This window comes from Oncorhynchus mykiss, chromosome 13 (genome assembly GCF_057628025.1).
Source record: "Oncorhynchus mykiss isolate SJ-2025 chromosome 13, ASM5762802v1, whole genome shotgun sequence".
Classification (NCBI taxonomy): domain Eukaryota; kingdom Metazoa; phylum Chordata; class Actinopteri; order Salmoniformes; family Salmonidae; genus Oncorhynchus; species Oncorhynchus mykiss.
In genome coordinates, this window is record NC_143034.1 from 9,942,501 (window position 1) to 9,957,363 (window position 14,863).

The 14,863-nt window shown below is 39.7% G+C and overlaps 1 protein-coding gene across 4 annotated transcripts in view; it reads right to left on the reverse strand.

Annotated features, from left to right (window-relative positions):
- Window positions 1-14,863, reverse strand: part of trip10b (thyroid hormone receptor interactor 10b) — a 50,239-nt gene that overhangs the window by 21,879 nt on the left and 13,497 nt on the right. For all 4 annotated transcript variants that reach the window (XM_090195085.1, XM_090195086.1, XM_090195088.1 and 1 more), the window contains 2 exons: window positions 4,198-4,302; window positions 1,924-2,052 (listed from right to left, as the gene is read on the reverse strand). In XM_090195085.1, coding sequence (XP_090051211.1) covers window positions 1,924-2,052; window positions 4,198-4,302 — 234 coding nt within the window. The remainder of the gene's footprint in view (window positions 1-1,923; window positions 2,053-4,197; window positions 4,303-14,863) is intronic.

Genomic DNA, 14,863 nt, shown 5'->3' on the forward strand with positions numbered 1-14,863 from the left:
AACTATAGTTTGTTAACAAGAAATTTGTGGAGTGATTGAAAAACAAGGTTTAATGACTCCAACCGACTTGACGAAACTATAGTTTATTAACAAGAAATTTGTGGAGTGGTTGAAAAACAAGTTCAACCTAAGTGTATGTAAACTTCCGACTTCAACTGTGTGTGTGTGTGTGTGTGTGTGTGTGTATATATATATATATATACACATACACATACACACACACACACACACACACACACACACACACACACCTACAGGTATATATACAGTGCCTTGCGAAAGTATTCGGCCCCCTTGAACTTTGCGACCTTTTGCCACATTTCAGGCTTCAAACATAAAGATATAAAACTGTATTTTTTTGTGAAGAATCAACAACAAGTGGGACACCATCATGAAGTGGAACGACATTTATTGGATATTTCAAACTTTTTTAACAAATCAAAAACTGAAAAATTGGGCGTGCAAAATTATTCAGCCCCTTTACTTTCAGTGCAGCAAACTCTCTCCAGAAGTTCAGTGAGGATCTCTGAATGATCTAATGTTGACCTAAATGACTAATGATGATAAATACAATCCACCTGTGTGTAATCAAGTCTCCGTATAAATGCACCTGCACTGTGATAGTCTCAGAGGTCCGTCAAAAGCGCAAAGAGCATCATGAAGAACAAGGAACACACCAGGCAGGTCCGAGATACTGTTGTGAAGAAGTTTAAAGCCGGATTTGGATACAAAAAGATTTCCCAAGCTTTAAACATCCCAAGGAGCACTGTGCAAGCGATAATATTGAAATGGAAGGAGTATCAGACCACTGCAAATCTACCAAGACCTGGCCGTCCCTCTAAACTTTCAGCTCATACAAGGAGAAGACTGATCAGAGATGCAGCCAAGAGGCCCATGATCACTCTGGATGAACTGCAGAGATCTACAGCTGAGGTGGGAGACTCTGTCCATAGGACAACAATCAGTCGTATATTGCACAAATCTGGCCTTTATGGAAGAGTGGCAAGAAGAAAGCCATTTCTTAAAGATATCCATAAAAAGTGTTGTTTAAAGTTTGCCACAAGCCACCTGGGAGACACACCAAACATGTGGAAGAAGGTGCTCTGGTCAGATGAAACCAAAATTGAACTTTTTGGCAACAATGCAAAACGTTATGTTTGGCGTAAAAGCAACACAGCTCATCACCCTGAACACACCATCCCCACTGTCAAACATGGTGGTGGCAGCATCATGGTTTGGGCCTGCTTTTCTTCAGCATGGACGATGGTCAAAATTGATGGGAAGATGGATGGAGCCAAATACAGGACCATTCTGGAAGAAAACCTGATGGAGTCTGCAAAAGACCTGAGACTGGGATGGAGATTTGTCTTCCAACAAGACAATGATCCAAAACATAAAGCAAAATCTACAATGGAATGGTTCAAAAATAAACATATCCAGGTGTTAGAATGGCCAAGTCAAAGTCCAGACCTGCATCCAATCGAGAATCTGTGGAAAGAACTGAAAACTGCTGTTCACAAATGCTCTCCATCCAACCTCACTGAGCTCGAGCTGTTTTGCAAGGAGGAATGGGAAAAAATGTCAGTCTCTTGATGTGCAAAACTGATAGAGACATACCCCAAGCGACTTACAGCTGTAATCGCAGCAAAAGGTGGCGCTACAAAGTATTAACTTAAGGGGGCTGAATAATTTTGCACGCCCAATTTTTCAGTTTTTGATTTGTTAAAAAAGTTTGAAATATCCAATAAATGTTGTTCCACTTCATGATTGTGTCCCACTTGTTGTTGAAAAATACAGTTTTATATCTTTATGTTTGAAGCCTGAAATGTGGCAAAAGGTCGCAAAGTTCAAGGGGGCCGAATACTTTCGCAAGGCACTGTATATATCTCACACACACACAACGTAAGTAATAAAGTGTGTTACATTAAACAGCTGCGGTATCTCTGTGTAGTAGAAGGTGTTCTGTTCCTTGTTGTATTTCTGGAGCTGAGCGGCGTAGTCGTTCCTGCACTCCTCCGCTGTGTGTGTCTTCACATGGGCATGCTGTTTCACCTGGGGACACACACCTGTATTAACTGGTATATAGGTATGTATGCTGCTTCACCTGGACACACCTGTATTAACTGGTATATAGGTACGTATGCTGCTTCACCTGGACACACACCTGTATTAACTGGTATATAGGGGCGTATGCTGCTTCACCTGGACACACCTGTATTAACTGGTATATAGGTATGTATGCTGCTTCACCTGGACACACACCTGTATTAACTGGTATATAGGTATGTATGCTGCTTCACCTGGACACACACCTGTATTAACTGGTATATAGGGGCGTATGCTGCTTCACCTGGACACACCTGTATTAACTGGTATATAGGTATGTATGCTGCTTCACCTGGACACACACCTGTATTAACTGGTATACAGGTACGTATGCTGCTTCACCTGGACACACACCTGTATTAACTGGTATATAGGTATGTATGCTGCTTCACCTGGACACACACCTGTATTAACTGGTATATAGGTACGTATGCTGCTTCACCTGGACACACCTGTATTAACTGGTATACAGGTACGTATGCTGCTTCACCTGGACACACCTGTATTAACTGATATATAGGTACGTATGCTGCTTCACCTGGACACACCTGTATTAACTGGTATATAGGTATGTATGCTGCTTCACCTGGACACACCTGTATTAACTGGTATATAGGTACGTATGCTGCTTCACCTGGACACACACCTGTATTAACTGGTATATAGGTATGTATGCTGCTTCACCTGGACACACACCTGTATTAACTGGTATATAGGTATGTATGCTGCTTCACCTGAACACACCTGTATTAACTGGTATACAGGTACGTATGCTGCTTCACCTGGACACACACCTGTATTAACTGGTATATAGGTATGTATGCTGCTTCACCTGGACACACACCTGTATTAACTGGTATATAGGTATGTATGCTGCTTCACCTGGACACACACCTGTATTAACTGGTATATAGGTATGTATGCTGCTTCACCTGGACACACACCTGTATTAACTGGTATATAGGTATGTATGCTGCTTCACCTGGACACACACCTGTATTAACTGGTATATAGGTACGTATGCTGCTTCACCTGGACACACCTGTATTAACTGGTATATAGGTACGTATGCTGCTTCACCTGGACACACACCTGTATTAACTGGTATATAGGTACGTATGCTGCTTCACCTGGACACACACCTGTATTAACTGGTATATAGGTATGTATGCTGCTTCACCTGGACACACCTGTATTAACTGGTATATAGGTATGTATGCTGCTTCACCTGGACACACACCTGTATTAACTGGTATATAGGGGCGTATGCTGCTTCACCTGGACACACCTGTATTAACTGGTATATAGGTATGTATGCTGCTTCACCTGGGGACACACACCTGTATTAACTGGTATATAGGTATGTATGCTGCTTCACCTGGACACACACCTGTATTAACTGGTATATAGGGGCGTATGCTGCTTCACCTGGACACACCTGTATTAACTGGTATATAGGTATGTATGCTGCTTCACCTGGACACACACCTGTATTAACTGGTATATAGGTATGTATGCTGCTTCACCTGGGGACACACACCTGTATTAACTGGTATATAGGTACGTATGCTGCTTCACCTGGACACACACCTGTATTAACTGGTATATAGGGGCGTATGCTGCTTCACCTGGACACACCTGTATTAACTGGTATATAGGTATGTATGCTGCTTCACCTGGACACACACCTGTATTAACTGGTATATAGGTATGTATGCTGCTTCACCTGGACACACACCTGTATTAACTGGTATACAGGTACGTATGCTGCTTCACCTGGACACACCTGTATTAACTGGTATATAGGGGCGTATGCTGCTTCACCTGGACACACCTGTATTAACTGGTATATAGGGGCGTATGCTGCTTCACCTGGACACACACCTGTATTAACTGGTATACAGGTACGTATGCTGCTTCACCTGGACACACACACACCTGTATTAACTGGTATATAGGTACGTATGCTGCTTCACCTGGACACACCTGTATTAACTGGTATATAGGTATGTATGCTGCTTCACCTGGACACACCTGTATTAACTGGTATACAGGGACGTGGTGTGAACGTTAATCTGTGTGAGTGTGTACCTTCTCAACATCTGCTTTCACAGCGTTTGTGTCGTTCTCAATTTTCTCCGCTTGCTGTGTGGCTTTCTCTGCCTCTCCCCACTCCTTGGCAAAACGCCTCTTAGTCTGCACACACACACACACACACACACACACACACACAGAGACACACACACACACACGAGAGACACACACACACAATACTTGGTTTAGTGAGGGTTATAGGTGATCATCAACTGGATTCAGCCACGGGACGATTACTTCCTGAGCAGATGGACGTTCAGAGGGCCATAACATATTTACAAATCATTTGTAGACTGCAAATTGACTAAAACAATCATTTCAAATCTTGCTTACATTTATATACGATCCTGTCTCTCTATTAGGAGTGAGAACACATTTATATATGATCCTGTCTCTCTATTAGGAGTGGGAATACTGGGGAACACATTTATATATGATCCTGTCTCTCTATTAGGAGTGGGAACACATTATATATGATCCTGTCTCTCTATTAGGAGTGGGAATACTGGGGAACACATTTATATATGATCCTGTCTCTCTATTAGGAGTGGGAATACTGGGGAACACATTTATATATGATCCTGTCTCTCTATTAGGAGTGGGAATACTGGGGAACACATTTATATATGATCCTGTCTCTCTATTAGGAGTGGGAATACTGGGAAACACATTTATATATTATCCTGTCTCTCTATTAGGAGTGGGAACACATTTATATATGATCCTGTCTCTCTATTAGGAGTGGGAATACTGGGGAACACATTTATATATGATCCTGTCTCTCTATTAGGAGTGGGAACACATTTATATATGATCCTGTCTCTATTAGGAGTGGGAATACTGGGGAACACATTTATATATGATCCTGTCTCTCTATTAGGAGTGGGAATACATTTATATATGATCCTGTCTCTCTATTAGGAGTGGGAATACTGGGGAACACATTATATATGATCCTGTCTCTATTAGGAGTGGGAATACTGGGGAACACATTATATATGATCCTGTCTCTATTAGGAGTGGGAACACATTTATATATGATCCTGTCTCTCTATTAGGAGTGGGAACACATTATATATGATCCTGTCTCTCTATTAGGAGTGGGAATACTGGAGAACACATTTATATATGATCCTGTCTCTCTATTAGGAGTGGGAATACTGGGGAACACATTATATATGATCCTGTCTCTCTATTAGGAGTGGGAATACTGGGGAACACATTATATATGATCCTGTCTCTATTAGGAGTGGGAATACTGGGGAACACATTATATATGATCCTGTCTCTATTAGGAGTGGGAACACATTTATATATGATCCTGTCTCTCTATTAGGAGTGGGAACACATTATATATGATCCTGTCTCTGTATTAGGAGTGGGAATACTGGAGAACACATTTATATATGATCCTGTCTCTCTATTAGGAGTGGGAATACTGGGGAACACATTATATATGATCCTGTCTCTATTAGGAGTGGGAACACATTTATATATGATCCTGTCTCTCTATTAGGAGTGGTAACACATTATATATGATCCTGTCTCTCTATTAGGAGTGGGAACACATTATATATAACGATCCTGTCTCTCTATTAGGAGTGGGAATACTGGGGAACACATTTATATATGATCCTGTCTCTCTATTAGGAGTGGGAACACATTTATATATGATCCTGTCTCTCTATTAGGAGTGGGAATACTGAGGAACACATTTATATATGATCCTGTCTCTGTATTAGGAGTGGGAATACTGGGGAACACATTTATATATGATCCTGTCTCTCTATTAGGAGTGGGAATACTGAGGAACACATTTATATATGATCCTGTCTCTCTATTAGGAGTGGGAATACTGGAGAACACATTTATATATGATCCTGTCTCTCTATTAGGAGTGGGAACACATTTATATATGATCCTGTCTCTCTATTAGGAGTGGGAACACTGGGAAACACATTTATATATGATCCTGTCTCTCTATTAGGAGTGGGAATACTGGGGAACACATTTATATATGATCCTGTCTCTCTATTAGGAGTGGGAACACATTATATATGATCCTGTCTCTCTATTAGGAGTGGGAACACATTTATATATGATCCTGTCTCTCTATTAGGAGTGGGAATACTGGGGAACACATTTATATATGATCCTGTCTCTGTATTAGGAGTGGGAATACATTTATATATGATCCTGTCTCTCTATTAGGAGTGGGAACACATTTATATATGATCCTGTCTCTCTATTAGGAGTGGGAACACATTTATATATGATCCTGTCTCTCTATTAGGAGTGGGAACACATTTATATATGATCCTGTCTCTCTATTAGGAGTGGGAAAACTGGGGAACACATTTATATATGATCCTGTCTCTCTATTAGGAGTGGGAACACATTTATATATGATCCTGTCTCTCTATTAGGAGTGGGAATACTGGGGAACACATTTATATATGATCCTGTCTCTCTATTAGGAGTGGGAATACTGGGGAACACATTTATATATGATCCTGTCTCTCTATTAGGAGTGGGAATACTGGAGAACACATTTATATATGATCCTGTCTCTCTATTAGGAGTGGGAATACTGGGGAACACATTTATATATGATCCTGTCTCTCTATTAGGAGTGGGAACACATTTATATATGATCCTGTCTCTCTACTAGGAGTGGGAATACATTTATATATGATCCTGTCTCTCTATTAGGAGTGGGAATACTGGGGAACACATTATATATGATCCTGTCTCTGTATTAGGAGTGGGAACACATTATATATGATCCTGTCTCTCTATTAGGAGTGGGAATACTGGGGAATACATTTATATATGATCCTGTCTCTCTACTAGGAGTGGGAATACTGGGAAACACATTTATATACGATCCTGTCTCTCTATTAGGAGTGGGAACACATTTATATATGATCCTGTCTCTCTATTAGGAGTGGGAACACATTTATATATGATCCTGTCTCTCTATTAGGAGTGGGAATACTGGGGAACACATTTATATATGATCCTGTCTCTCTATTAGGAGTGGGAACACATTTATATATGATCCTGTCTCTCTATTAGGAGTGGGAATACTGGGGAACACATTTATATATGATCCTGTCTCTCTATTAGGAGTGGGAACACATTTATATATGATCCTGTCTCTCTATTAGGAGTGGGAATACTGGGGAACACATTTATATATGATCCTGTCTCTCTATTAGGAGTGGGAATACTGGGGAACACATTTATATATGATCCTGTCTCTCTATTAGGAGTGGGAATACTGGGGAACACATTTATATATGATCCTGTCTCTCTATTAGGAGTGGGAATACTGGGGAACACATTTATATATGATCCTGTCTCTCTATTAGGAGTGGGAATACTGGGGAACACATTTATATATGATCCTGTCTCTCTACTAGGAGTGGGAATACTGGGGAACACATTTATATACGATCCTGTCTCTCTACTAGGAGTGGGAATACTGGGGAACACATTTATATATGATCCTGTCTCTCTATTAGGAGTGGGAATACTGGGGAACACATTTATATATGATCCTGTCTCTCTATTAGGAGTGGGAATACTGGGAAACACATTTATATATGATCCTGTCTCTCTATTAGGAGTGGGAATACTGGGGAACACATTTATATATGATCCTGTCTCTCTATTAGGAGTGGGAACACATTATATATGATCCTGTCTCTCTATTAGGAGTGGGAATACTGGGGAACACATTTATATATGATCCTGTCTCTCTATTAGGAGTGGGAATACTGGGGAACACATTTATATATGATCCTGTCTCTCTACTAGCAGTGGGAATACTGGGGAACACATTATATATGATCCTGTCTCTCTATTAGGAGTGGGAACACATTATATATGATCCTGTCTCTCTATTAGGAGTGGGAATACTGGGGAACACATTTATATATGATCCTGTCTCTCTATTAGGAGTGGGAACACATTTATATATGATCCTGTCTCTCTATTAGGAGTGGGAATACTGGGGAACACATTTATATATGATCCTGTCTCTCTATTAGGAGTGGGAACACATTTATATATGATCCTGTCTCTCTATTAGGAGTGGGAACACATTATATATGATCCTGTCTCTCTATTAGGAGTGGGAATACTGGAGAACACATTTATATATGATCCTGTCTCTCTATTAGGAGTGGGAACACATTATATATGATCCTGTCTCTCTATTAGGAGTGGGAATACTGGAGAACACATTATATATGATCCTGTCTCTCTATTAGGAGTGGGAATACTGGAGAACACATTTATATATGATCCTGTCTCTCTATTAGGAGTGGGAATACTGGGGAACACATTTATATATGATCCTGTCTCTCTATTAGGAGTGGGAATACTGGGGAACACATTTATATATGATCCTGTCTCTCTATTAGGAGTGGGAATACTGGGAAACACATTTATATATGATCCTGTCTCTCTATTAGGAGTGGGAATACTGGGGAACACATTTATATATGATCCTGTCTCTCTATTAGGAGTGGGAACACATTATATATGATCCTGTCTCTCTATTAGGAGTGGGAACACATTTATATATGATCCTGTCTCTCTATTAGGAGTGGGAATACTGGGGAACACATTTATATATGATCCTGTCTCTGTATTAGGAGTGGGAATACATTTATATACGATCCTGTCTCTCTACTAGGAGTGGGAACACATTTATATATGATCCTGTCTCTCTATTAGGAGTGGGAACACATTATATATGATCCTGTCTCTCTATTAGGAGTGGGAATACTGGGGAACACATATATATATATGATCCTGTCTCTCTATTAGGAGTGGGAATACATTTATATATGATCCTGTCTCTCTATTAGGAGTGGGAACACATTTATATATGATCCTGTCTCTCTATTAGGAGTGGGAATACTGGGGAACACATTTATATATGATCCTGTCTCTCTATTAGGAGTGGGAATACTGTGGAACACATTTATATATGATCCTGTCTCTCTATTAGGAGTGGGAATACTGTGGAACACATTTATATATGATCCTGTCTCTCTATTAGGAGTGGGAATACTGGGGAACACATTATATATGATCCTGTCTCTCTATTAGGAGTGGGAATACTGGGGAACACATTTATATATGATCCTGTCTCTCTATTAGGAGTGGGAACACATTTATATATGATCCTGTCTCTCTATTAGGAGTGGGAATACTGGGGAACACATTTATATATGATCCTGTCTCTCTACTAGGAGTGGGAATACTGGGAAACACATTTATATACGATCCTGTCTCTCTATTAGGAGTGGGAACACATTTATATATGATCCTGTCTCTCTATTAGGAGTGGGAATACTGGGGAACACATTTATATATGATCCTGTCTCTCTATTAGGAGTGGGAACACATTTATATATGATCCTGTCTCTCTATTAGGAGTGGGAACACATTATATATGATCCTGTCTCTCTATTAGGAGTGGGAATACTGGAGAACACATTTATATATGATCCTGTCTCTCTATTAGGAGTGGGAACACATTATATATGATCCTGTCTCTCTATTAGGAGTGGGAATACTGGAGAACACATTATATATGATCCTGTCTCTCTATTAGGAGTGGGAATACTGGAGAACACATTTATATATGATCCTGTCTCTCTATTAGGAGTGGGAATACTGGGGAACACATTTATATATGATCCTGTCTCTCTATTAGGAGTGGGAATACTGGGGAACACATTTATATATGATCCTGTCTCTCTATTAGGAGTGGGAATACTGGGAAACACATTTATATATGATCCTGTCTCTCTATTAGGAGTGGGAATACTGGGGAACACATTTATATATGATCCTGTCTCTCTATTAGGAGTGGGAACACATTATATATGATCCTGTCTCTCTATTAGGAGTGGGAACACATTTATATATGATCCTGTCTCTCTATTAGGAGTGGGAATACTGGGGAACACATTTATATATGATCCTGTCTCTGTATTAGGAGTGGGAATACATTTATATACGATCCTGTCTCTCTACTAGGAGTGGGAACACATTTATATATGATCCTGTCTCTCTATTAGGAGTGGGAACACATTATATATGATCCTGTCTCTCTATTAGGAGTGGGAATACTGGGGAACACATATATATATGATCCTGTCTCTCTATTAGGAGTGGGAATACATTTATATATGATCCTGTCTCTCTATTAGGAGTGGGAACACATTTATATATGATCCTGTCTCTCTATTAGGAGTGGGAATACTGGGGAACACATTTATATATGATCCTGTCTCTCTATTAGGAGTGGGAATACTGTGGAACACATTTATATATGATCCTGTCTCTCTATTAGGAGTGGGAATACTGTGGAACACATTTATATACGATCCTGTCTCTCTATTAGGAGTGGGAATACTGGGGAACACATTTATATATGATCCTGTCTCTCTATTAGGAGTGGGAATACTGGGGAACACATTATATATGATCCTGTCTCTCTATTAGGAGTGGGAATACTGGGGAACACATTTATATATGATCCTGTCTCTCTATTAGGAGTGGGAACACATTTATATATGATCCTGTCTCTCTATTAGGAGTGGGAATACTGGGGAACACATTTATATATGATCCTGTCTCTCTACTAGGAGTGGGAATACTGGGAAACACATTTATATACGATCCTGTCTCTCTATTAGGAGTGGGAACACATTTATATATGATCCTGTCTCTCTATTAGGAGTGGGAACACATTTATATATGATCCTGTCTCTCTATTAGGAGTGGGAATACTGGGGAACACATTTATATATGATCCTGTCTCTCTATTAGGAGTGGGAACACATTTATATATGATCCTGTCTCTCTATTAGGAGTGGGAATACTGGGGAACACATTTATATATGATCCTGTCTCTCTATTAGGAGTGGGAACACATTTATATATGATCCTGTCTCTCTATTAGGAGTGGGAATACTGGGGAACACATTTATATATGATCCTGTCTCTCTATTAGGAGTGGGAACACATTATATATGATCCTGTCTCTCTATTAGGAGTGGGAATACTGGGGAACACATTTATATATGATCCTGTCTCTCTATTAGGAGTGGGAACACATTATATATGATCCTGTCTCTCTATTAGGAGTGGGAATACTGGGGAACACATTTATATATGATCCTGTCTCTCTATTAGGAGTGGGAACACATTATATATGATCCTGTCTCTCTATTAGGAGTGGGAATACATTTATATATGATCCTGTCTCTCTATTAGGAGTGGGAATACTGGGGAACACATTTATATATGATCCTGTCTCTCTATTAGGAGTGGGAATACTGGGGAACACATTTATATATGATCCTGTCTCTCTATTAGGAGTGGGAATACTGGGGAACACATTTATATATGATCCTGTCTCTCTATTAGGAGTGGGAATACTGGGGAACACATTTATATATGATCCTGTCTCTCTACTAGGAGTGGGAATACTGGGGAACACATTTATATACGATCCGGTCTCTCTACTAGGAGTGGGAATACTGGGGAACACATTTATATATGATCCTGTCTCTCTATTAGGAGTGGGAATACTGGGGAACACATTTATATATGATCCTGTCTCTCTATTAGGAGTGGGAATACTGGGAAACACATTTATATATGATCCTGTCTCTCTATTAGGAGTGGGAATACTGGGGAACACATTTATATATGATCCTGTCTCTCTATTAGGAGTGGGAACACATTATATATGATCCTGTCTCTCTATTAGGAGTGGGAATACTGGGGAACACATTTATATATGATCCTGTCTCTCTATTAGGAGTGGGAATACTGGGGAACACATTTATATATGATCCTGTCTCTCTACTAGCAGTGGGAATACTGGGGAACACATTATATATGATCCTGTCTCTATTAGGAGTGGGAATACTGGGGAACACATTTATATATGATCCTGTCTCTCTATTAGGAGTGGGAACACATTTATATATGATCCTGTCTCTCTATTAGGAGTGGGAATACTGGGGAACACATTTATATATGATCCTGTCTCTCTATTAGGAGTGGGAACACATTTATATATGATCCTGTCTCTCTATTAGGAGTGGGAATACTGGGGAACACATTTATATATGATCCTGTCTCTCTATTAGGAGTGGGAACACATTTATATATGATCCTGTCTCTCTATTAGGAGTGGGAACACATTATATATGATCCTGTCTCTCTATTAGGAGTGGGAATACTGGAGAACACATTTATATATGATCCTGTCTCTCTATTAGGAGTGGGAACACATTTATATATGATCCTGTCTCTCTATTAGGAGTGGGAATACTGGGGAACACATTTATATATGATCCTGTCTCTCTATTAGGAGTGGGAACACATTTATATATGATCCTGTCTCTCTATTAGGAGTGGGAATACTGGGGAACACATTTATATATGATCCTGTCTCTCTATTAGGAGTGGGAACACATTTATATATGATCCTGTCTCTCTATTAGGAGTGGGAATACTGGGGAACACATTTATATATGATCCTGTCTCTCTATTAGGAGTGGGAATACTGGGGAACACATTTATATATGATCCTGTCTCTCTATTAGGAGTGGGAATACTGGGGAACACATTTATATATGATCCTGTCTCTCTATTAGGAGTGGGAATACTGGGGAACACATTTATATATGATCCTGTCTCTCTATTAGGAGTGGGAATACTGGGGAACACATTTATATATGATCCTGTCTCTCTACTAGGAGTGGGAATACTGGGGAACACATTTATATACGATCCTGTCTCTCTACTAGGAGTGGGAATACTGGGGAACACATTTATATATGATCCTGTCTCTCTATTAGGAGTGGGAATACTGGGGAACACATTTATATATGATCCTGTCTCTCTATTAGGAGTGGGAATACTGGGAAACACATTTATATATGATCCTGTCTCTCTATTAGGAGTGGGAATACTGGGGAACACATTTATATATGATCCTGTCTCTCTATTAGGAGTGGGAACACATTATATATGATCCTGTCTCTCTATTAGGAGTGGGAATACTGGGGAACACATTTATATATGATCCTGTCTCTCTATTAGGAGTGGGAATACTGGGGAACACATTTATATATGATCCTGTCTCTCTACTAGCAGTGGGAATACTGGGGAACACATTATATATGATCCTGTCTCTCTATTAGGAGTGGGAACACATTATATATGATCCTGTCTCTCTATTAGGAGTGGGAATACTGGGGAACACATTTATATATGATCCTGTCTCTCTATTAGGAGTGGGAACACATTTATATATGATCCTGTCTCTCTATTAGGAGTGGGAATACTGGGGAACACATTTATATATGATCCTGTCTCTCTATTAGGAGTGGGAATACTGTGGAACACATTTATATATGATCCTGTCTCTCTATTAGGAGTGGGAATACTGTGGAACACATTTATATACGATCCTGTCTCTCTATTAGGAGTGGGAATACTGGGGAACACATTTATATATGATCCTGTCTCTCTATTAGGAGTGGGAACACATTTATATATGATCCTGTCTCTCTATTAGGAGTGGGAATACTGGGGAACACATTTATATATGATCCTGTCTCTCTACTAGGAGTGGGAATACTGGGAAACACATTTATATACGATCCTGTCTCTCTATTAGGAGTGGGAACACATTTATATATGATCCTGTCTCTCTATTAGGAGTGGGAACACATTTATATATGATCCTGTCTCTCTATTAGGAGTGGGAATACTGGGGAACACATTTATATATGATCCTGTCTCTCTATTAGGAGTGGGAACACATTTATATATGATCCTGTCTCTCTATTAGGAGTGGGAATACTGGGGAACACATTTATATATGATCCTGTCTCTCTATTAGGAGTGGGAACACATTTATATATGATCCTGTCTCTCTATTAGGAGTGGGAATACTGGGGAACACATTTATATATGATCCTGTCTCTCTATTAGGAGTGGGAACACATTATATATGATCCTGTCTCTCTATTAGGAGTGGGAATACTGGGGAACACATTTATATATGATCCTGTCTCTCTATTAGGAGTGGGAACACATTATATATGATCCTGTCTCTCTATTAGGAGTGGGAATACTGGGGAACACATTTATATATGATCCTGTCTCTCTATTAGGAGTGGGAACACATTATATATGATCCTGTCTCTCTATTAGGAGTGGGAATACATTTATATATGATCCTGTCTCTCTATTAGGAGTGGGAATACTGGGGAACACATTTATATATGATCCTGTCTCTCTATTAGGAGTGGGAATACTGGGGAACACATTTATATATGATCCTGTCTCTCTATTAGGAGTGGGAATACTGGGGAACACATTTATATATGATCCTGTCTCTCTATTAGGAGTGGGAATACTGGGGAACACATTTATATATGATCCTGTCTCTCTACTAGGAGTGGGAATACTGGGGAACACATTTATATACGATCCTGTCTCTCTACTAGGAGTGGGAATACTGGGGAACACATTTATATATGATCCTGTCTCTCTATTAGGAGTGGGAATACTGGGGAACACATTTATATATGATCCTGTCTCTCTATTAGGA